Here is a 25,743-nt window from a genome sequence, read left to right as displayed (position 1 = left end):
GTAGTTTTGATTAAAAACTATTTTATCTGCATGGAGATCTAGCAGTTCTCTGAAAGCTGAGCTCTGTATAACCCCGCCCACCACATCAAGGATTGGCAGCTCCGTGTACACTGTGCACATGCAGAAAGCTGCAGTTCAGTGGTGAGGGCATGACTGGACTACCTGGCAGCAGGTCGAGTAGTGTTTTAGGGATAATCTCCTGCTGATAAAACAATGGATTTCTAAAAAGTACAGCAAGTAGCCCAGTAAGTGACCTATTGCTGGACTTAGGATTCATGCCCCTACATCAAGCTGCTCTTAGATTTGGTAGCAGAAATCTACCGACAAATTGACTTTAAGCTGCCTCCAGAGATGTTTTCCAGCGGCTCTCTCATAGGAGTGTTTGGCAGAGCTCTGGGAGCTGGCCAAGAGAGCTGCCGTACAAACAATCGGCTGAACCATTGTTCAGCCTTCAGCTATCTAGAGTGGGGGGCTTTATTTAGTTTTTTTTACTTTACTTGTAACAAGTGTTTAAATAATTGTAATTATATTAAATAGTAATAATAATTGTTTCCTCCTTTTATTTCAACAGATAATGGCTAAAACCAGATCTTTTCTTCAAACCTGACTTTTTATATAAAATGGCCATTTAAATAACTAAAATATGTTGCTAAAATACTTGTCACACTTTTTATTAATTGCAGATGGTACAACCATAGCTTTTACAATTATATCCCACCATACAAATGATTTCTTGGGGGGGGGGGGGCATTTACTATGCTTTTCATATCTAAATCCCGTGTGTATGGTCATCTCATAGAATCCTAGAATGGTAGAGTTGGAAGGGACCTCCTGGGTCATCTGGTCCAAGGAATTCACTAAATCATCCCAGACAGATGTCTGTCCAGCCTCTGTATGAAGACTTCCATTGAAGGAGAACTCACCACCTCTCGTGTCAGCCTGTTCCACTCATTGATCACCCTAACTGTCAAAAAGTTTTTTTTAATATCTAATCTGTCTCCTCCCATTCAGTTTCATCCCATTGCTTCTAGTCTTTCCTTGTGCAAATGAGAATAAAGATGATCCTTCTACAATGTGACAGCCCTTGAGATATTTGTAGACAGCTATTAAGTCTCCTCTCAGTCTTCTTTTTTGCAAGCTAAACATTCCCAAATCCTGTAACCGTTCCTCATAGGACATGGTTTGCAGACCAGTCACCATTCTGGTCGCTCTTCTCTGAACTTGCTCCAGTTTGATGATGTCTTTTTTAAAATGTGGTGACCAAACCTGGACACAGTATTCCAGATGAGGTCTGACCAAAGAGGAGTAGAGGGCAATAATGACTTTGCGTGATCTAGACTGTATGCTTGTGTTAATACATCCCAGAATTGTATTTGCCTTTTTGCTGCTGCATCACACTGTTGACTCATGTTCAGTTTATGATCTATTAGTATACCCCAGTCTTTTTCACATGTGCTGATGCTTAGCCCTATTCCTCCCATTCTGTATATGATTTTTTCATTTTTATTGCCCAGATGTAGTACTTTGCATTTTTCCTTGTTAAAAACCATTCTGTTAGTTGCTGCCCACTGCTCCAGTTTATTTATATCTTTTTGAATCCTCTCTCTCTCTAGTATTAGCTATCCCTCCTAGCTTTGTGTCATCAGCAAATTTAATCAGATTACCTTCAATTCCTTCATCTAAATCATTGATAAAGAGGTTGAACAACACAGGTCCCAGGACAGAATCCTGTGGTACCCCACTTGAGACATTCTTCCAACTGGATGTGCAGCCATTTACGAGCACTCTTTGGTCCGATCACTAAGCCAGTTATGAATCCACCCAACAGTTGCCTTGTCCATTCTCTACTTAGTCATTTTTTCAATAAGAATGGTATGAGGTAATTTATCAAATGCTTTGCTGAAGTCAAGATATACTATATCTACAGCATTTCCCTGATCCACCCAGTCTGTGATTCTGTCATAGAAGGAAATTAAGTTAGTCTGACATGACTTACAAACCCATGCTGAAACCATGCTCAGACGCATGCTGAATACAAACCCATGCTGAAACCCATCTTTACTGAAGAAATCAATCAAAATTCCTCAATATCAGTTAGGTTAGTGAGGAATGTGGACGCCATTATTGTGGTTTTCTAAGTCTTTGTCTGTTCTCACTGTAATGTAACATGAGGATCTCTTTATTAAAGATGATGACTGGTGTTCCTTTTTGCTCCACCTCAGCGAAGCAGGATGCAGGACCTGCAGAACCTGTGGCAGGCATTTCATGTGAGACAAATTGAAAATTTATGATAGAACAGAAGAAACAAGTAAACAGGGACCAGACTTTGCAAAAAGAGTAAGTTAATAAGGATGACCAAGATGGTAGACCTCTTGGAATAATCACGTCAAGGATCTCAAACACAAAGGACCTCACATTTTAGTAGGGACAACAATTAAAAACAATTAAATGAAAATGATGCAACTGATAGAAACAAGGAAAGGGGTTTAGGTATGTTCTATGCATACTTCACAATTGACATTTTCTGAACACCCTTGTGATCAGCAATCATTTGAGTTGGATGACCTGTGTAGTGATTGCAGTTCACGAGGACATAGAATAAGTGTTATTGAGACGTATTTGGAACTATCAATGATGCAATTGGTTGTGGCTATATGATTTATGAGGATTATTTCATTATTTCATTATTTTCAATTTTCTGGATATTTAAAACAATAAACTGTATTTTCCAGTTGTTACTTGTAGAGTTCCAAACAACCTCAAAGACCTGATCAAATGTGCCGAAGAACAAGTCGTTATCCCTGAAAATGGTGCCACTCACCATCATCACCACTATACCTTCCGGGGACTTCTTACACTTTATACCTTTACTGGTGAGATTGGGTTGAAAAGAAAGTTTGTCTTCATGAACAAGAGCAAGTAAACGTGCACTTGCACTCCTGCCACCATTGTACTTCGTCTTGACTGACATGTATGTAAGTTGCAGGACCGCATTCTCCAGAAAGTGCTGAGGGCCCCAGTCTTTCTTCTGCAGTCCGGAGGATTCATGCTGGGAATTGAGCAGAGTATAGAACCACTTACAGAAATCATGAGTAAACGTTCCACAGTCAACTGGCCAAATATATGATGTATGTTCTTTATCCTGTAAACAATAGCAAAATAAGTCACAGCATGGTTCTTACATTTATTTCTTCGCTTCATGACGTAGTCTCCACGGTCTTCTATAGTAGAATTAAGCTTGGTAATGTTCTAAAATACATGGAGGGCAATTCAATAAGACTGGAGTAGCGCATGCTCGTCTTAATGAAGCGATCGATGGAGTACACTTATCTGATTCATTAACGGAGTGCACCACTTCAAAGGAATCTGTCAAAAGGTTTTATTATGTAATTGTAGATCAGCATATTAGGCTGCGTATTACTGTTTTAATAAAATTGGTGTTTTATCAGCAGGAGATTATCACTATACGACTAGGTGTCTCATGCCTACTAGTCAATTGCTGTTTGTAACCCCACTGATTAGCAGCTGTCAATCTACAATGAACTCAGAAAGCTGCCAATCAGTGGTGTGAGCATGGATATACAGGGCTTAGCATTCTGAGCTCTGCTAGCTGTGTAGCAGAGAAAACGGTGATTGTATCAAAATGAGAGTATGCAGACCAGCAAGTGAAATTGCTGGATTAAGGGACACAGGATTTACATCATGCTGCTCTCAGATTACATAGCAAAAACCCACTGACATATTCCCTTTGATAAATTAGGCCGATCTGTTACCCAGCATGAACCGCCACCAGAAATGTGCGCACATTTATGGAGTAAGTTATGCCTCTATATGCTATAGAGTAAGTTATGATGAACGTGATGGGCAGACTGTAAAACAAAAAAACAACCCAAAAACCTGCAGTTATGATCTTTTGGTTGTTTGACATTTTAAATGCACAAATTCACTGCACAAATTCACTGCACAAATTAAGTGTTATCTTCATTTTGTGGGTTGGCATGACTATGTTTTATTGCTTTTGTACAATAAATACTGTTTGAAAACAATATTTTTCTGTATTGCCATGTTCTGAGAGCTCCACTAAGCTGTTTAAGTGCTTATCTTTTGTGTGACAAAATGTAGTTTCCATTGGATGTGGTGAGAGCAGATGTACAGTTTTTTGGTTGTTTATTTTTATTAAACAACTTTTTAATTTGAAAAAAATAGGATTTTTTACTTTGGGTTAAAATTTTTAAACACTTATAAAAAAAATTTCAACTTTTCTTTTACAGTATTTATAGTACAATCTAATAGGCTTTGATCTTTGACATACCTGGAGGCAATAACAACCATCGGCTTTCTCAGATTCGGTTGCAGGGGAACACTGGAGTAACAGAATGAGCGCTGTTAGCTACGGGATTGTGTCCCAAAGATGCACTCCCTTTTCATGTCCTTATGGATACCGGCATGTTTTATTAGGATGTAAAAAGGCAGTGCAGTGACAGGAGCTTGTTAAAAAACTATTGTGTGCCACATACAAAACGTGTTTTTATATCTCTAAGTAAGAATGTAGAAATGCCATGATAGGTGGCATGTCCAGCATAACAACCTCCCTTCTTTCTTTCACAATACAAATTGCAGATAAAGGAATAGGGATTGATATACTGGACAACACCGACCATCATGAGAAGTATACAATTACCTAATAACAAAAAAGCATAATAAAAATATTAATAGATTAATCTATTAAAACATTTTTAAGCTTGCTGTCTTCTACCCCACCCCATCATTTATACCATAAAGATGTAGAACATCCACTGGTAAGACCTATCATATTTTGACTTACTGGTCTTACTGCTAACCTGTCTAGAGCTATGTAGATTAACATTAACAAATTTGTATCAAACCACTTCAATTCTTACCCATTTAAAAAAGAAACTTATTTTTCAGAAATCAAATAAAATTCTACAGGTTTAAATCAGATATTTTCTGAAACAAAAGTACTTTGTATGTAACAGGAATTTATACCTGAAAAAATGGGGGACCGTCATGGGCACCAAACTCGCCCTCAGATATGCGGACCTACACATGGGTTGATAGGAACATCTATCCATTGGGTTTCTGTTTTTATGCTGTAGGTTCATTGATGATAACATGTTTATATAAGAGGGCAATTAACTTACTTTAGAAACTTTTCTATTCAAACTTATTAATAATGATTTTCACTTATCATTACAAGTTTTTAATTTTGTACTATACTTCATATATCAATATCACAGCTTTTAAGTTCTCTGCTTGCAGTCGTTGAATCATAATCTTAATTAGTGACGTGGTCAAAGTTTTGCTCAACTCAACCATTATGAGGTGTGCACGTGTGCCCAACACAAGGTATTCAGTGAATCTTTCCGTTAATTGTTTGCAAGCAGAGATGTTGAAAACCTACAAATAATTGCTAAAGAACATACAGGGGATTTTTTGCATGAGACCATGATTCAAACTTAATTTACTAATTTCAAAATATCCCTTTATTAAGGATATGTTTACATTTCGAGACAGAAAATCTTTTCTGAAAATGTTTCACGGGATTTGTTCCTTCAAATTCTAAGACTGGCCTATGTTGGACTGAAATGTTACATTCAGTTGTCAATTCACTCATGGATTTGTAGCAGGAACAACAGAGGAACAACACAACGCAGAGGTCTAATAAAAGGTGCTCCACACTGGGCAATACAAGTTTTTACTGAAACAGACATGTGAGAACAGTTGTTAGGTCATCTTTAAACTTTACTAAAGTCTTTGTCCTATTTGTTTGGTCCTCAAGGTTGTTACATTAGATTTTCTTATAAAACATGGACAAATTAGTGAATGAACATGACTAAAAAGAATAAGTGCACATACTTCTGAGTAATTGTCATCATACCCTGTCTTATCAAGTCTTACCTTAGTGGTTGAGGAAAGAGAAGTCACCACTTCTTTAGTATTTATTTTATATGGTAAAGACGGAGGTATAGTTGGAGGTTGGAAGACTTTTCTGTTGCATTGCTGAAAATTTGAAATAAACTATATTAACATTATATAAAAAGAATGACAACTAGTAGATCCGTATTGTCAAATATCTACTCCATCGAATGTTGCTTTAGCTTTAGGGGTGGATCATACTGCAAAAGTAGTCACAATATATAAGTTAGCATATGGCGCAGTAAGGAGCACTTTATTTTAGACACAGTCATTCTTCCAGTGGTTTAAAGTTCTTTAGCCCCATTGTGCAAAATGATGTGATTATATGTCCATGCTGGGGTCTGCAAGATGGGAGGTGAGCTGTCTCCACATGCGGCAGGTGCCGGCTATGTTAGGCCGGTTTCACATTTGCGTTTGTAGGAGCTGCGGAGGGCTGCAGACTTCCTCCGTGAAGCCCCGCCCTTGGCCGCACCTCCGCCTCTAGCTCCGCCTACTTCTGCATGCGGCCTGTGTACCTATCTTTAACATTAGGTACGCAGGTCGTGCCACTGTATGCGGATGCTTCCGCATGCGTCGTTTTGACGATGCGGTGACCAGCGTAGAACGCAGCTGGTAGCAATTTTTTTTTTCCGCATCGTCATAACGACGCATGCGGAAACATCCGCATACAGCGGCACGACCTGCGTACCTAATGTTAAAGATAGGTACGCAGGCCGCATGCAGAAGTAGGCAGAGCTAGAGGCGGAGGTGCGGCCGAGGGCGGGGCTTCACGGAGGAAGTCCGCAGCCCTCCGCAGCTCCTCCAAACGCAAATGTGAAACTAGCCTTACATAGTCGACATCTGTCTCTAACAGCAGCGGTCAAAGTTAAGCTTCGATTTCTGCTATTAATCATTTCGATGCAGCAGGCAATTAAAAAGTATTAAAAAGAAAATATAAACAATATAAAAATTCAAATCACTGGCATTTCTCCCCATAAAAAATAAAAAAAAATTAAATCTATACATATTTGGTATTGCTGTATCCATAAAAAATGTGACTTATCAAAATACAAAATGAATGAATCCGTACTGCAAGTACTAGGGAAAAGTCAGAATTGTGTTATTTATCACCAGACCTCACTAATACATTAAGAAGCGATCATAACATTGCATGTATTCTAAACTGGCATCGATACAATGGTCATCTTTCTGAGCAAAAAAAGAAGTTCTGATACAGTTCAGTCAATGGAAAAATAAAAACAATATAGGTCTCAAAAAAGGGAAAACAGCAAAAAAAAAAATGTTTTTTTCTTTTTTTTTTTAGGAGTAACGTTTCTCCTTGTGGAGAGTGACATACCAGCTCTGGCTTGTCAAGGTAAGGAGGATTATTCGCTGTGCAATGCTCGTCTGGAAAATTTAATAGGCAAATTGCCTCTTCAGAGAGAAAAAGAACTTGAACTCTATAGCGCCACCTGTTGGAAATGGCGATTCTATGAGTCACAATCAACCATTTAACGAGTTGTGCAATATGACTTAGGATAAAAGCCAAATCAGAATCTCAATTTGCAGTGTTTCAGGCTATTGGCCCTCGACAGTGCCAAGTATGAGAACTTATTTGGCTAGGTGAGAAGCTCTGGACTGAGGTCTAAGGGGTAACGTTTCTCCTAGTGAAAAATTACATACCAGCTCTGGCTTGTCAAGGTAAGGAGGCTTATTTGCCATGAAATGCTCCTATGGGAAATTTAATATGCAAATTGCCTCTTCAAAGAGAAAGAGGACTTGAATTCTACAGCGCCACCTGTTTGAAGTAACGAGCACTGTGAATAAGTACCTGAGTTACACCCACCCAACCCTTTTGATGACCTCATTTGGGACAGGTTGTGGATTGTTCTGAGCCCCTAAGGAATTCATGAAATTCTCAACTTTTGTGATATCTTCTCTCCGGATGATAGCAGAAGTTTAAGATCGCCACCATATATTTAATTGGGATTTTACCATTTACCCAGTGATCAAACATGACATCGCTGGTGTCAGTTATCTGACCAACATTGATTTGGGGCTTATAGGCAGGTGTCACAGTTATGAAGAAATATGCATATTCTTTCCTATTCGCCCTGAAGCTGAAAATGTATATCCCATCACGATCAGATTTATACAAACTCTAACATTCAGAATTTTCTTTCAAAGACATAAAGTCTGGGTTGGCTATTGTAGCATTTCTCTTACAGTAAATCACAATGTCGTTTGAATTCAAAATGCATTTTCTGGGGACAAAGACCTTTCCACTTTGCTATTTATGTGTAAACACATGTCAAATACTGTTGTCCAGCTCTCTGTAAAAAGTTCTCCTGTCTCAATTACCTGTCCAAACTAGAACTCTTTGTCTTTGTACAAATGACATCCTCATTGGTACTGCCCAGGTTTTTTGTCCTAACAGGATCTCCTGCATGTTAATTAAGATTTCCTGCTCCTTTATGTCCCTTGTAGTCATCTGAGTCTAGGAGATTCAAAATGTCAGGGAGGAGGGAAAATGCCTCTTCACTACAATGGCTTTAGAAATCTTAATATTTTCTATGACTCTTCCTTCTTTTTGAGATAGCATGGTGGTTGCATTTTAGATCACCCCACAAGCCTACCTTACGGCCTACCCTTGCGGCCCACAGTACCCTCTTCGTCAGGGATTCGGAGATGGGCTTCTTTGGGAGGCTACTCAGCGCCACAGGTCAGATTTGAGATTTCTGGCTAGGTGTAGCCAGAAGTGACGCTAAGGCATTAATCTCACACACAGGAACCCTCCAGGACATGTTCTGGGTCAGTCACTGGTCCTGTTATCCTGGTAGATGATGAAGGTCCAGAAGGCAGGGCGCTATATGCGTTCTGGGCTCTCTAGTCACGGGCGACAATGGCTAGATAGGCTGTCTTCCTGGGAGATAACAAAATCTTCCTATTTGTCTGACAGGCTGTGGGACACACCTGCCCAGAACCTTGGCTGATTGGGGATACTAAGCTCCTGCTACTCTGACAGGCTGTGGGACACACCTGACCACTACCATGACTGGCTTGGGATCCTGCCTTCCGATCACCCTGAAAGGTCATGGGACTCACCTTCTCAACACCCTGCCAGACTTGGGATACAATTTTACCACCCCTCTGGCAGGCTATGGGTACCTCTTTCCCATCATCCTAATAGACGGTGATACACACATCCCCTCGCACTGCCCAGTTGCTGTCCAGTCCTCTGAAAAGAGTTCTCCTGTATCAATTAATTTGTCTACACACAAAAGACATCCTCTTTGGTACCGCCATTGACTTTTGTCCTAACAGGAGCTCCTGCGTATTAATTACGATTTCCTGCTCCTTTATGGCCATTGTACTAATCTGAGTCTAGGAGATTCAAAATGTCAGCTGTTTTCTTCCAAACTGGAAATCTGAGTGAGAGGTAAGGAGGGAGGCAGGCGAGTGCACATTCACTGCAGTGGAATTAAAAATCTTAATATTATCTGTGACATATTGGATGTGAGATCAGTGAATGGGACTGATCTGCAATACCATAAATAACCTGTGGACAAGCATTACGCTCAGTATGAAAAGGTTTTTTGCCCTAAATTTGTGCTAAACTGTAAAAATCTTCACTAAAATATACCACCATTATTGCGCATTGCACATCTTTACCATAAAATTTGTGTATCGAGTGTCCAACACTTTTTCCGTCTTCGGCACTGCCTGAATCTTGGAGTGAGTTGTCATGTGTGGCACAGTCTGTAAAATATGCAATGACCATGGAAAACTTTATTACTGTTGTGTGATCTCATAAATTCTGCATATGTACTTGTCACATTACTTCAGTGCGTGGGATCAAAATAAAAAATGGCTTTACAAATGGTGACCTCCTCAACTTCTCTGCACCCTGCTGACAGGTGATGGCTGAGATTTCGGCACCTTACTTAGTTGCAGTAATTCCCTCATCTACAAGGTGGAGAAGATAAGTGAAGCTTTTTAGGTGATGGAACTCTTGATGACATACTATGGTAGAGAACAATTTAACTTCAAAGTTCTTCAAAAACTTTCTTAGGACAATAAGAACATGTTCACTCAGCCAGAAAGGATCTGTCTGTCTCCAAATTATTGTGATATGCATGGCCAGTTTAGATGGTTTTCCAAACAAAACAAATTAATAAAAAAACAGTTAAACAGTGGTCACAGTTAATTTTTCATAGGATATTTCCTTTCCATGCTAATCCATCCTACAGTCTATGCTCCTCCCTGAACAATTCCATAGAAGATTCTCTTGGCCGTGACTACACAAGGCGCTGTGGCTCCATACTGCGGCAGTATAAGTACTCCTCCTGTATACGGTGGTTTCTGTAGTGCCTCTTCCAGTTTTATAGGTAGCAATGACACTTATAGATGTCCAAAAATATTCTCCCTAACTAAGCCTCTGACTATGGATGACCACTCTTTGCAGAGAATGAGCATCTTTGGGACATCTGCATTACACGTCAGCAACTCCCTTATTTTCAGCCAATGATGGGATAGGATAGCAGATCAGTGATGGTCAAGCTTGGAAACCTTACACTGGAGACGTATAAATACACAATTCAACATGTGTCATTCATATATCATAGAGCTCCACTGAGGTTGTGTTGACTCACCTGAGGGTAGCAGGTTTGTGATGGCGACCTCTGTTCTTTTCTCTCTCCCCTTTGACTACTGTGTATGGACAGTTTGGAAATATCAGGCACAATAAGAACATTACTCGAAACCTTCTGTCGCTGCTGAAATGACATATCGGAAACCTTTGCTGGTGTTATTATTGAAGGTGGAGTTACAGGATGCTTAATTGGAGTAAAGATCGTTGCTGGAATAATTTCCTGGAACAAAGAAACTACCTATTACCTATTTTTGCTTTGAAGATTTGTAGTGGACATTTCATCAGATTTATGCAGCCTCAACCACTGGCAACATAAATCTGACAATGCAGCCAGGTTTTTTTTTTGCCCTGAAATCATGCAGCAACCATGGTACACTTGGTCTTTGTACTTCAGAAACACGCCAGTCTGGTGTAGAAATGTGTTGTGGAATAAAAACTGCTTCTATATTATTGGATCAAGGATCCAATCATTTTGGCTAGCGTAGCTCAAAACCGTGAATTGTCTTTTCCTGGTGGAGTTTCCTGCTGTTTTTTCCTGGTGTAGTTTCCTGGTGGAGCTCATCCCCAAGCCATGGGGGCACAGCAACCATGATTGAGCTTTCATAGGAGTTGTGCCTCCACAACTGGCTCAGGTGAACACATTACCTGGATCTAATATATCTTTTTTTATAACAGTATCACCCTATTTTATTATTATTTATTTATATAGCACCATTGATTCCATGGTGCTGTACATGCTCTGTTTCCCTACAATGTGCATTTACCATTTCATTGTAAACATACTTTACAAAATGGCTGGGGACTATCAGTTTTGGCTGACTAGGTAGAGGCTTGTCACTGGCCGGTTTCTCCCTTCTTTGTTACAGTTGCCCAAAAGACCTCTCCCTAATTGTGCAGTCAAAGGATTTCATAGGAAAACACTTCTGGTGGCAAATGTTCAGCCAGTGCATGATTCATGCTCATGGTGTTTCGGTTGAAAACAGCAGGTGTGGTCCGTATGAGCTTTTCTATGACAGGACTATCAGAGGGCAGTGGCTGATGTTTAGATGCCTGTACATATCCTCCCCTGAAGACCCAACAAGGGAGAAACGCGTCAGGTTGCACGCAGTGCTAGGTATTTCCACGTAGGGTAATCGGTGGACTGCAGTTGTACGGGCAGGCGTTCTCTGGGCGTTAGGGCCATTAATAGTGTCTTCTAGTGCACAATAGGGCCAGCTCCAGACCCCTATCCTCTCCTAACCAGACAGGGATCCACGATACAGCCTGACAGTATAAGGATTGCCTCTCCTCTCTTGGATGAAACATATGGGTGACACTGTTCCATTTTTATACATAGTTTTATAGACTACCACACAATGTCCATCCTATTGTATAAAAGAAGTACTACTTTATGACCACTGTCAGATAAGGAGAGTTTGTCTTTGGCTTTTTGTCTCTGGACTAGAGTGTAAAGAATTTCTTTAGACTACGTGTATCCACCACTGTGGTTCAGCCTTGGTCAATCGTATGTGGGAATAATACCCATTTTTAATTTAATGTATGTATAACCTTGTTGGCGTTTATTTAACACCTTTTCAAAGTTAAGTATTATATTTGATACTCACCTGCTGATACATCATTGTGCTTCGGGCAGCAAGAATTTGATAACAGGTTCTCTTTAAAATGACGGCCAAGCATAGTCATCTGGTACCAGACCCTTGAAGCGCACGTCTCAAAATCTTCCCAGGGGTGGACATATCATTGGGGTGCAACCAGCGCAGCTGCACAGGGGCCCAATAGGTAAGGGGAACCACTTCCACCTCCAAATCAGGTGGATTTGTGCATTATGATGAGCTATTGGACTGCAAAGGGCCCATATATTGTTCCTGCACTCCCTGTGTCTGCCAGTGAATCATCCAGCTTATGCATTGAGGGATTGAGGGGAGATGGTAGTGTGACCTTGAGTCTTATTGCTCCTGATGGGGCTTCAAGGCATTTGCTTTTTCTCCATTGAGGATGGCTGATAACAGTTGGCATTCAGCCATGAATGGCTTAGGGTACCGTCACACATTGAAATTTTCATCGCTGCGACGGCACGATTCGTGACGTCGCAGCGTCGTATAATCATCGCTCCAGCGTCGTTGCAATCACGGCGCTGGAGCGATGCCGAAGTCCCCGGGTAACCAGGGTAAACATCGGGTAACTAAGCGCAGGGCCGCGCTTAGTAACCCGATGTTTACCCTGGTTACCAGCGTAAACGTAAAAAAACAAACAGTACATACTCACCCGTCGGTGTCCTTCAGGTCCCTTGCCGTCTGCTTCCTGCTCTGAGTGCAGCCGTACAGTGAGAGCAGAGCGCAGCACCGCTGCGCTCTGCTCTCACTTTCCGGCCGGCACTCAGAGCAGGAAGCAGACGGCAAGGGACCTGAAGGACACCGACGGGTGAGTATGTACGGTTTGTTTTTTTACGTTTACGCTTGTAACCAGGGTAAACATCGGGTTACTAAGCGCGGCCCTGCGCTTAGTTACCCGATGTTTACCCTGGTTACAAGCGAAGACATCGCTGGATCGCTGTCACACACAACGATCCAGCGATGTCAGCGGGTGATCAAGCGACGAAAGAAAGTTCCAAACGATCTGCTACGACGTACGATTCTCAGCAGGGTGTCTGATCGCAGTAGCGTGTCAGACACAGCGATATCGTAACGATATCGCTAGAACGTCACGAATCGTAACGTCGTAGCGATGGAAATTTCAATGTGTGACGGTACCCTTACAGTATTAGATTGGTCAACTTCTGCTATTTATCTTAGGATTGCATGCTCTTCCATAGAAATCATAATGGCAAATTATACAAAATGGATTCTATTTTAACTTTCTCTCATTTTGTAGTTTTTCTGATAACAATATAATCTATACAATTATTTTAAATTGAGGAAAAGAAATCATAATTGGCTCTAAAAATATTTAAACCTTGCCATATTGTCAGGACCCAGAGTTGGCTCAAGGTTTATGTGGGTGATAGAGTCAAAATGGGCTGCCCATGCCTCAACTTCTTTTATCCAGAAAGTATAGTATACACCAAAACATTTTTGTCATTTTTTTTTAAATTGCATAAATATAACTCACTATCATTTCTACATGAGAAGACAAAGCACAAAGTGTAAACCTTCCTCTAAGGTTAAGTTCCAACAATGAGTAATTTCGGCATTTTATTAGCGGGTGTTCCCCTTAGACTTAAGTGAGGAAATTAGCTGGTGGAAGCATTTGAGTAAATACCCCGTTTCCCACCCTATTATCTTACTATTATCTTAAATGATTGAGCCATTTTAGAAAATCTTGGCCCTGATTCATGAAAATGTTGGTGTCAGACGCTCCTTATTCATTAAGAAGCTCAAGTCTCCTAATGAATCAGGAGCGTCGGACAAGTGGTGTGCTCATCTGGGTGCACTTTGCTACAAGTCCTAGTCCAGTCCCTGCTGGAGAAAGATTTGTGGCACAGCGAAAGCCCCCTCTCATAATGAATTTGACAAGCGGCAGTCATCACGCCGTCATCCCACTTCAGTTTCGCAAACTTTGTCAGAAATGGGAGAAAATTGTGTGCAAAATTTTAAAACAGCCTCAAGAGTTGCACCAAAATTTAGCAACTTTTCAAAGCTTTTAATTCTGGCATAAAACCTTTGATGAATCGGGTCTCTTATCCTTATCCTTATCCAATTTTATATGATAAAACTCCTGTAGCAGACCAGTGATGAAGGAGCTTGGAAAGATTACTCTGGGAATGTATAAATACACAATTCAATATGTGTCAATCTAATATCATAAAGCTAAGCTTCTGTAGACTCACCTGAGGGCGGCAGGTCTGCATTGGCGACCTCTGTTCTCTTTTCTCTTCCCTTTGACTGCTGTGTATGGACAGTTTGGAAATATCAGTGGAGAACAGGGACAAGGGAACATTACTCCAAGCCTTCTGTCGCTGCTGAACTGGCACATCAGAAATCTTCTGTGGTATTATTACGGGAGATGAAGTTACAGGGTCTTTAATTGGAGTAAAGATCACGGCTGGGATGCTTTCCTGGTACAAAAAGGCAAATTATATTACCTACATTTATTTTGAAGAGCCCGTGCCTATAAGTAGAGACCTAATACCGTAAGTCCATTGTGACCCCTTGCCAGCTCCAGATGATTGACAGGTCTCTCCCTATGTACAAACAAGGGGAGAAGCAGGCCAGGGGCAGTGGTAGACTACTCTTGTCTATCCTTCCTCTTATGGGCTTTTCAATGCAACACTGCAAGATCATCCAGCACATGTGTGTATACTTGAATAGAGGGTGAGATGCTAAGCTCCAGGATAAATAGTGTAACCATGTGCCTTGTTGCCCCCAATGGGGCTTTGTGGCATTGGCTGCTCCTTGAATAATAGCTAATAGTGGTCAGTATTCTGTCATGAATGGCTGACATGACTTCCACCAAGTTTTTTGGGGGGACTGGATGCTTCCATATAAATAATAATTTAGAATGATATTAAGTGGATTTTCTATAACTGACTTTTATTTTAAATGTACTCTTGTTTTACAGTGTTTTTGGACATTAAAGTACCATTTTTGTGACAACTAGATGTTTGGATTCGGTGGGTTCGGCCATTGACACCATTCAGATGAATGAGGGGGCTCGAATATCCATTGTTTGCCACGCTGTTATCTGCATGACAGTATGGCAAACACTGCTCCAATTGGTGGTAAGATTATTACCGCCAGTCAGAGAGCTGCTGTTCCCACGCTGTGTCAGATGACAGCGTGACCCCCGAGCTGTGACCGGAGGTAAACGAAAGGAGACATAGCTGGAGCAGATGTGGGTGGTGATGTGACAATATCGATGTGTGCATAAAAATAAAAAGCTACAGTATGTCTCCACTGTCAGAGCTTCAGGGTTCCATATTTTGCTTGTATCTTGTTGGGGGAGAAGTATGGATAGTTTAGGTCTGTGGAAATAGAATATTTTTTGAGAGGCTTTCTGTGAGAGAATCATTGAAGATGGAATAGAAGTTCCCACAATTAGTAGACAGTAGTGATGAGCGAGTATACTCGTTGCTCGGGTGGTCTCCGAGTATTTGTGACTGCTCAGAGATTTCGTTTTTGTTGACGCAGCTGCATGATTTACAGCTGCTAGCCAGCCTGTGTACATGTGGAGGTGGCCTGGTTGCTAGGGAATCCCCACATGTATTTAAGCTGTCTAGCATCTGTAAATCATTCAGCTGCGGCGATGAGAACTAAATCTCTGAGCACTAAAAAATACTCGGAGATCACCCGAGCATGCGCGGGAAAACCTGAGCAACGAGTATACTCGCTCATCACTAGTAGTCAGGACTCCTACACCATCGAGAAATCAATATTCTAGTATTCATTTCAGTCAATTCAGGTTAATTTAGTATAGGAAATAATAGGATATTAAACCTAAACACCAATGGGCATGACTTTTCAGTCATCTCCATGTACTTACCAGATTGTTCCAGTGCGCAAGAGTTTTCTGGATAACTTCATTCTTTGTGAAATTTGTGGGTACAGAAATGCCCTCATTTTTTAGGTGAGTAGCAATGACGCCACGAACAACTTTTCTACGGTTTAGAAGCTCATGGGTGCTCTTACTGTTCCGTACTATTGTATCAATGGCCTCTAGAAATAACATCACGTGAAGCAAAAATGTTATTACAAATGTAATGAAGTAAGAAAAACGTAAAAACGATTAAACAAGAAATTGGGTCAATTATACCGACCTCACATTAATCATTACAGTGGGAAAGGAAGAACAGACCTCTCTGTAGCACTAAAAGCCTATAGGTGGTAACACTCAGGGCAAGGTCTATATGATGGCCACAAGACAACTGAGTGACTTTCAAAAATAAGATTTACCATAGAGAGATTTTGTGCCTTATTCATGAAGGTGTTTTCATCAAAATTCAGGTGTAAAACACTTTGAAATGTCAACATTTTTCGTGCTTTTTTTTTTTTTTACATAAATCTCGGCCAGCTCTGACAACTTTTAGAAAATTGTGTGGAGCAGGGGTGGGATTGGATGTGATCAAGTGGGCTGGAGTATCTAATGATAATTTATGCCACTAATGGCGTACATTTCGCTGGAAGTATGCTCCAGTCCCTAACATTTCCGGTGGTCGTGCACGTCAGTTGACAAATACTGTACACCTACCTAATTTACTCAGGGGTGCACAATTCGTCATGAATTTGGCCCATAGTTTCTCAATGATCTACTATAGCTTTATACTCACATTTAAAAACACCATATAGACAGATGTATTGGGACACCCACACATTGCACATACGCTGACTTTGGAGGAGAGGCCGGACTCACAACCTCCGGTCTAGTCTATCCTAATGATGCTGGATGGGGTTGAGGTCAGGACTCTGTCATATTCTTCTGCAGCAAACTCCCCCAGTCATGTACCATTCTTTGTGCACTGGGCACATTCATGCTAGAACAGAAAAGGACCTTTCCCAAACTGTTACTATAAAGTTGAAAGCTACAATTGTCCAAAGTGTCTAATTATGAAGCATTAAGATTTCCTTCTACAAGATCTAAGGGGCCAAAGCCGACCCCTGAATAATGACTCATCATAATAACCTTCCTCCACCAAACTTTACAAGTGGCACAATGCGGTCAGGCAGGTAGCCTTCTCTTGGCACTTGCCAAAACCAGATTGGATGCCAAATAGAGAAGCGTGATCCGTTACTGCACATTACACATTTCCAATCCTGTATAGTCCAGTGATGGTGTGCAATGTGCTTGGTGATGTACGGCTGGATGCAGCTGCTCAGCCATGATGTTCCCTGTGCACAGCTTTTGTGTTGATGTTAATACCAGGGGAGGTTTGGACTCTGCAGTTATGGAGTCAGCAGAGCATTGGAGACTTTTATGCCCTCTGCTCCTCAGCACTCAGTGACCCCATCTGTATCTTTCCATTGTCTGCCACTTCATTGCTGAGCTGCTACGATTCCTAAACACCTTTACTTTGCAATTAAACCATTTAGTTGATATTCAGGAGGAAAAAATGTGATTAAATGAGTTGTTGCATCGTGAAGACTAGTTATGGGCAAACCCGTGGATGTTGAGGTCTGGGGGGTTCGGCCGAACATCTAAAAAAAAAAGTTCTGTTCGGGTGCCATAAAGGTACCCGAATCCAGACCCCATTCAGATGAATGGAGGGCCGCTGTTTGCCATGTTGTCATCTGCATGACAGTGAGGAAACACGGGCTCTAATCAGCGGTAAGATCATTACTGGTCAGAAAACTGCGGTTACCACGATGTCAGATGACAGCATGAGCCGGCAGGTGTGACCGGTAGGTAAAAAGGTTACTGCCAGTCACAGGCATGAGAGTAATGCTCTCATCAGCCTATGCCTGCTGTTGCTGATTACATCGATTGCAGGAACCGCTGACGGAAGTATTCATCAGTCGCTTCATGTACGCTATAAATAAATTTAAAAAAATTGAAAAAATGGCATGGGTTCTCCTCTATTTTTGGCAAAACTGACAGCTGTTGGCTGCAACCCTCAGCTGTCAGCTTTATCATGGCTGGTTATCAGCAATAAGGCGTACTTTATTGTTGGTACCCTAACCTGATACTATACCTATCAGGATAAGTTGGTTTTAAGTAGCTGGTTCCTTCCTGCCCTAGAAATTGAAGTCTTTTCAGCTCAAGAGTGGTGACTTATCAGGTTAGGGTCCCAACAATAAGGTACACCTTGTCGATGGCTATTGAGCTCCCAAAAATTGGCCAATTTATTTTTTTCCAATATTCCATATGTACATAAAGTAGCATTTACCTCATTTCTATGACATAAATACAGCTCCTATTTTTTAAATTAGCAATTTTTGACATTTCTGAGTGCAGCTTTGTTTTGGTAACATTTTATTATAGATTTCCATAAACAGTCTGAGAGCTTAGGTCTGTTACTATATTGCAAGTTTTCCAAAAGGTTTGGATGCCCCCAAGCAGACTGATGGCTGTTGTCCGAACTGTGTTGCTATGGATCTTAGTAAGGCTACCCCCTATCACAGCTTCCCTGCCTGGCGTATTTCATGGGGGTTGAACAAGCCTCTGATGCCTAAAGAGTACACACGACTGAAGACCGATACCACTGACAGCTTGGAGTCACACATACGTAGACACAAATACTATAGAAAACCATTGGTCTTGTAGCCTTCATCCCCCCACTTCAGTAAAGGTAAAGAGACTGCAACCTTGTGTCCTCGTTATTCACTGCGCCTCACACCATCCACCATCACCACCTACACTCTGGGAAGCCCTGGGGATTCACTTCACCTGTGGGAAGGTATACCATCTAGCTGCCATCACATCACCCCAGCGGACCCCTAAGAAGCATCGGTCACCCTCACCGAATACCACAGGTGGCGTCACGAACACGTCCCCTTTAAAGACCTTTCCCATAAGAACTATTCCTTTTACTGGACACCCCTGAGGGCCACGGACCGGGTTAGCCACTGTGACATCCCCGCTGAGAACTGAAGGACCCGGCTCCAAGTACCCCACGGTCCTATGGGGGCGCTCCAGTATGATACTCTTTCCATTTCAATATGATTGCCTGCACAGTGCTCCTTGGGATGTTTAAAGCTTTGGAAATCATTTTGTATCCAAATCCGGCTTTAAACTTCTCCACAACAGTATCACGGTCCTGCCTGTTGTGTTCCTTGGTCTTCATGATGCTCTCTATGCTTCACACAGAACCCTGAGACTATCACAGAGCAGTTGCATTTATACGGAGACTTGATTACACACAGGTGGATTATATTTATCATCATTAGGCATTTAGGACAACATTGGATCATTCAGAGATCCACAATGAACTTCTGGAGTGAGTTTGCTGCACTGAAAGTAAAGGAGCCGAATAATATTGCACGCCCCACTTTTCAGTTCTTGATTTTCCACAAAAATTTAAAATAACCAATACATTTCGTTCAACTCCACAATTGTGTTCCACTTGTTGTTGATTCTTCACCAAAAATTTACATTTGGTGTCTTCATGTTTGAAGCATGATATGTGGGAAAAGGTTGAAAAGTTCCAGGGAGCCGGATACTTTCGCAAGGCACTGTATTTTTTGGGCTAAGACAGAATAGATTGCCTATTTAAAACATTTTTCGTTTCAGGACGTACCGACACCATCTTAGATCTGAGTATACATGCACATATATAAATGGCTTTATAGAGGCCCAGTTAGGATAAAAGGACTCTTCTGTAAGAGACCCTTCGAAAAATGCTAGGAGTAGGAAATTACTTAAGTACTGGCACAATACTGTCGTTTTATTGATTTATGCTTATAAAGGGTTAATTGTGTTGCATTTTGCTCACACATAACTGTTAATTCTGGTTAAGTGTACCTGCGTATGCTCTTAGTCGGTGTTATTGTCATTGTATTTCACTTATACACTGCTCACCTACCATCCTTTCCTTTGTTTTATAAACTGGTTAGGAAATATTCCTATATTTGACAGTTGGCCGAATCTGTCGATATCCGACATTATTCTAATGAGTATGGGGGTCCTTTAGTCACTTACAGCCCCTTAGTAACACTTGTGGACGGAGTTATAGCTTGATTAACTGGACAGGTGCCCTCACCGTTTCTAGCCCTGGCACACCTGCTTTTGTTTTACACCGCTATGGCATGTGGAGCGGCTGACCAGAAACCAGTCTTTAGTCCACACCTGTGATCAGAAAGGATTATCTTCTCCAAGCAGCTCAACATTTTTACTCCCAAAGACTAAGATTTCTAGTTCAGAGTCCTAAGATCTCTTTGGCTTTTTTTCCAGTGACACTTCTGAGAGACCTACTGTGCTCTCTTCCCCTTCTGATCTCTTCGGATCCATGGGCCCTAACGATTGACAGACCGGGCTCCACCACAACCATTTCACTAGACCTCGGCTATTCACAGCTTTCTTCTGTCGTGGTCCTCCTCCTCGGTGGCAGGTCCGGACTAGGACCTCTACACACACTTTTATGGATGCTACTAAACCCCAACCAAAAATGCTGTAACACATTACTCTCCACACCACAACTCTCACTATCAAGTTCGTGTAAAGAAACAAGCCTACACTCGCTGACGGACACCTTCTCCTCCTGTAAGATGGTTTGGGGACCTCGCGCACAATGTCATCGATATAAACAGAAGATGGTGACACCGCTGAAGATAACAGCTCAAACCTATCGGAGAAGGCAGGTTCCCAGAATCTTTCTGATGCAACACAATTGTGCAATACAACACAACGAGGCACACATCAATAAATATTTCTTACATATTCACACATAGGTGGGGGACACTTGAGGCTCACCTCCTTTATACACTTATTAATAAATCTGTCCCATCTGCTATCGGATTACCAGTATGTCAGGCACAAGCCCACCATCTCATCTGCCCTTGTGCACACTGCAGACTTCTTCTTAGTGACAGTACCAGCCAGGGAGAATAAATCAGCAGTGTCCAGTAACTCTAGGAGCCTCCTGCTGCCCGCTCTTTCTCGTGCACTCAGCTCCATGACCCCCCTGTATTATGGAGATTACAGTGGAGGAAGCAACCAAATCTGCCTGGACCTTTAAATGCAAGAAAAAGGAACCGAAACTGCATCTCATTGTAATACCACTTCCTGACAGCAGGGGTCACCAGTGACAACCTTACGTGTACGGAGAGTCTCGCATTTCTGCACGCAGCAAATGATAATTCAGGAGCTTATAATAGTAAGAATATTACTACAACCAATCCATAATTGCATGACCGTCCTTGCACCAGTCTGTGATATTCTGTTTGTTATTTATCACAATTCACCCTAGCCAACTCTCATCTATAGGACCAAGTCTTGTGCTATATGCTGAAATAATTTCCAGACATATGGTCGAGCGGAAAATCGCTCATGTGAATTGTGCCATCAAATATTATGGTGTCCAGGTATAGTCTGCTGTGAACAAGGACAACACTTAAACAGCAGTCATGTGAATTAGTTCTAATACTCATAGCTAGTTTAAAGAGGTATTCTCAAGTTATTACACTGCTTTAATTGGTCAAAGAACATGAAGATAAGCAAGTTTGCATTTGACTTGCTTTTTCTATCTGCTGTCATTCTTCTGCAATGAGAGCTTTTGTCTTTCATAGTGTACAGCTAGTTTCCATGGATCTCAGCCTCTGGTGCCTGACCAGACCCTGGCCAAGAGTGTACAGTAGTTATATTCCAGGAGAGGTGTTAACTCCTAACATCCCAGTCAGCTCTCTCAAGCCCATTGATATCCCTACCACAGTTATTTGGTCACCTCCCTCTCAGCTCCTGACCAAGCTGCTGTTATAAATATTGCAAAATCACAAGAACAGCATCTTTCAGAGCATTTTCCTAATCATTGCTCTTGCTATGCTGAGCCGTTTGCTTGTTCAAATGTCCTGTTATCTCTATGTGTAAATATAGGCATAACAGTGTAGACTCTAGAACAAATCAGATAGCTGAATGTGCTACAGCAGAACTTGTGCTGAGCTTTATAGTTCAACTAATACTACAGCTTTGCTACTAACCAGAACTTTCCATCTGGAGTATAGCCCTCTCTGCAAAGAGAAAACTTGAGAATGTCCCTTTAAGCAAGCATACACCGATGAGCCAAAGCATTGTAACCACCTTCCTAATATTGGGCAGGTCTTCTTCATGCTGAACTGCTGGGTCCAGAGCTCTATAAGACCCATGAAGATGTTCTGTTGTCACTGACCCCTAAATATTAGCAGCAATCTGTGAGTTGTGAGGTTCGGCATCTGGGTACGAGCCTTGTTTTCCCAGCATCTTCCACTGATGCTCGATCAAATTGAGATTTTGGAAATTTAATTAACCCAATCATCACCGTGAACTGTCATCTCACCTGAAACCTTTCCTAAAAAAGTGTTGCAAAGTGCATCATCCTGCGGGGAGAGGCCATGGCTACCAGGGACTTCTGCTGCCATGAAGTGGTGAGACAGTGGTAGGTAGGTGGTATGTGTCACATTACCATCCACATGAAGGACAGCACCCAAGGATTCCCAGTAGGACGTTGCCCAGGCACCACTCTGCCTCTGCTGGTTTGTCTTCCAACCACAGGTCTCCAGGTGGCATCTCTTTCCCAGGTGATGTACATGCACACCACTGTATAAATGATATAATTGGAGTATAAACTGATCTTCAAGAAAGTCAGCCAAGTGCAGAGTAATGTGTAACAGCCAGGAAGCATGCAGCCGTGAGGACCCGGACGTGGCACTCGAGCACCCACAATACTCGGGGCGTACCCGAGCACTTGCGCTCATCACTGATGGAGAAAGAACATTTGCCAATTGATGGACTGATTGACTCTATACAAGCTGATCAGCGCTCACTTACTGGCCCATTCACGCAGGCCAACACAACTGTGGATTCTGATCCTTCTGGAGATTCATGTCCCAGCAGCACATCACACCCTTACACTGGGTGACGTGCTGCTAGAAATGACGACAATAATAATAATTATATTGTGCAGCACTTTACATTTACTCATTAGTTGGGTGATCGGCAGCATGGTTACAGCGGCTGACAATCAGGTATGAATATTGTTAGGAACGAATACTGGACAGCCTAAATGGGCCTTTCTTTAGCTATATTCAGTGTAAAGTTAATTACCAGTATGTAATACGGATCTCTGGTGTCTCGGCTGCCCTGATACACACATTTCTTCTTAGGGATCATACTAATCACAGTGGGGGAAAAAAAAAAAGGTCCGATTTCGGTCCAGAAAAGTCTGACGAGTTGCATGCGATTTCCATACGAGTACAATCCGATTTCAACACCTAGCACCCGATTTACATGTGAATCCGATCCGGTTGCAATGCGATTTTTAACATGAGCTTTTACATAGATACAAAAAGATATATAAAATATGACACATATATAATCAGTGCTTTGTGTGTGTAGTTTCCTGTACATTTATTTTTAGTAAATAAATTCCATTCAGAAAATAAAAAAAGAAAAGGTGTGAGCACAGAACAGGCTTTTCCTTGGAGACATAGAACACCAGAAAAGAAAAAAATCTGCAGCCACTGTTACATTATGTTAAGCTCAACAGAAAAAACGTAATGAATGGTCCTCGCTTTTAAGGGATTATCTACGATCAGAAATAAAGGTTTTCTTCTTTTCTAGAATGGAGACACATGATCCACGGGTCGTGTCTGACATTCAGATAAGTGGGGAAAAGTTACAATAGCAGAAACATCCCGTGGCAAGCTCTGGCACTGGCTTTGGAAAAGGTTTTTTTTTTAATTTTTAATTCCTGAATCGCCCCGTTTGATGTCCAGTCCATCCCTGGATAAAGACAGGTTGAAATGCTGTCAGCTTCCGTGATTGTTATGAGATTTGGAAACATATGAAGGAGGTTAAATGAGGCTCCACGCTACGCCCGGCCCTAAAGTGAGGCTGTAAGAGGCATGGAGGATGCTGATTCTGATCATCTGATTATCAGCGCTGCAGTGTCGTTCTAGTGTTACACGAAGGGTCACCGGGGATGCAATTATCCACTGTAATGTGAGGTCATGGTGTCCGGGCGGGGAAAATCAAAGCGCTACAAACCACAAGATAGACACTGAACTTTTTTTGGCATCAAGCATAGGGGTGCACAGATATGATTATTACTTGATAGAGTATGGCGGGTGCTCAGGTACCATGCTCGAGTCGTTAGACCAGGAGGGCGAGAGAGTCTATTTTTTCTGAGACCCCAGCGCTCATGTTAGGGTCTTCCGGAAAAATGCTCATGTTTCCCATTGACTTCCATTGTAACTGTTAGTCGTGTCAAGCCCGTCCGAGCATCCGACCTCCTGAATGCAAGTATCGAGCGCTCAAGCATTTTAGTGCTCAATCATCACTAATAACCAACATGACATTGTTATTAACGGGAACACGTCTCCTCCAGACACTCCACATTTCTGCACATATTGCTGTTTCCCTGCAGATTACTACAATTAAACCCTGCCGGTCGGGATCACTAGAAGCATAGCTATAGGGAAAAAATGAGGTTTACAGTCACCACCCACTATACGGTGAGCGCGGCTGGAATCATTACCCTGAGCACTGATTGACAGCCAACTCTGCAGTGTGTGTGTGTGTGTGTGTGTGTGTGTGTGTGTGTGTGTGTGTGTGTGTGTGTGTGTGTGTGTGTGCGCATGTTGTCGTAAGGCACCAGGTGAATGTGGTCCCAGTTTGACCCAAAAGATTACTGTGGCCACACTACACAGGTTGCCATGATGCAAACCCTTCTAGGTTTCTTGCGCTCTATTACCTTAACGATTGTGCCATGTTGTAGCATTGTGATACGTTGCACGGCCCGAGACTGTAGTATCACCCAATCTTAACATTAAGGTACTTTTTTTTCAGTTTTTTTTTATGGTTTGTTCCCATTGTGGTCAGGTTAAGTGTTTTCTAGTGATGAGCGAATATACTCGGTACTCGAGATTTTCTCCGAGTATTTTTTAGTGCTCGGAGATTTAGTTTTCATCGCCTCAGCTGAATGATTTACAGCTACTAGCCAGCATAAGTACATGTGGAGGTTGCCTGGTTGCTAGGGAATCCCCACATGTAATCAAGCTGGCTAACAGATGTAAATCATTCAGCTGAGGCGAAGAACTAAATCTCCAAGCACTAAAAAATACTTGGAGGACCCCCGAGCGTGCTCAGGAAATCTCGAGTAACGAGTATATTCGCTCATCACTCATCACTTTTTTTATTAGGTGAAAGTGCTCACAAACCACTTCAAAGAGAGATGCCCAGCCTTTTTTTTGCCTTCCCATTTACTCCTACTGTAAACTATGGAGCATCTTCAAGGGAAAAAAAAACTCCTGAAGGTCAGGTAACTTAACCGCTTGGTCGTCTTTGGAGACCTTAAGTGGTTAAAAGATAATAAAAAGCCTGAACTGTATGGGTTGTTTTTTTTAAATAAACATAAATGAATACAAACGGTCTTCTGAGCACTTTTTCAGGCAGTTTTTCGGAGCAAAGGCCCTTAAAAAAAATGTGAACAGACCCCAAGGGATTATTCCTAGAGGCAGGTGAGAAAACCTTGAGAATATGGTGCGGTACAGAAGACAACATACAACCCCCCAGTCACTTATATGGAGCTGAACTTCTCAATGAATTCTTACATCACA

The 25,743-nt window shown here is 41.8% G+C and overlaps 1 protein-coding gene across 1 annotated transcript; it reads right to left on the bottom strand.

The window, feature by feature from the left end:
• Positions 1-70: 70 nt before the first annotated feature.
• On the bottom strand, positions 71-16,231 carry LOC143817614 (uncharacterized). The gene is made up of 7 exons (XM_077299104.1): positions 16,046-16,231; positions 14,394-14,621; positions 10,569-10,787; positions 9,589-9,675; positions 5,920-6,021; positions 4,313-4,363; positions 71-3,142 (listed from the first exon to the last, which is right to left on the bottom strand). The coding sequence occupies exons 1-7, from the start codon at positions 16,229-16,231 to the stop codon at positions 2,669-2,671; spliced, it is 1,347 nt and encodes a 448-aa protein (XP_077155219.1). The 3' UTR covers positions 71-2,668.
• Positions 16,232-25,743: the final 9,512 nt, after the last annotated feature.

Source organism: Ranitomeya variabilis, chromosome 3, assembly GCF_051348905.1.
Source record: "Ranitomeya variabilis isolate aRanVar5 chromosome 3, aRanVar5.hap1, whole genome shotgun sequence".
NCBI classification, from domain to species: domain Eukaryota; kingdom Metazoa; phylum Chordata; class Amphibia; order Anura; family Dendrobatidae; genus Ranitomeya; species Ranitomeya variabilis.
This window is presented reverse-complemented; position numbering and strand designations above follow the sequence as displayed.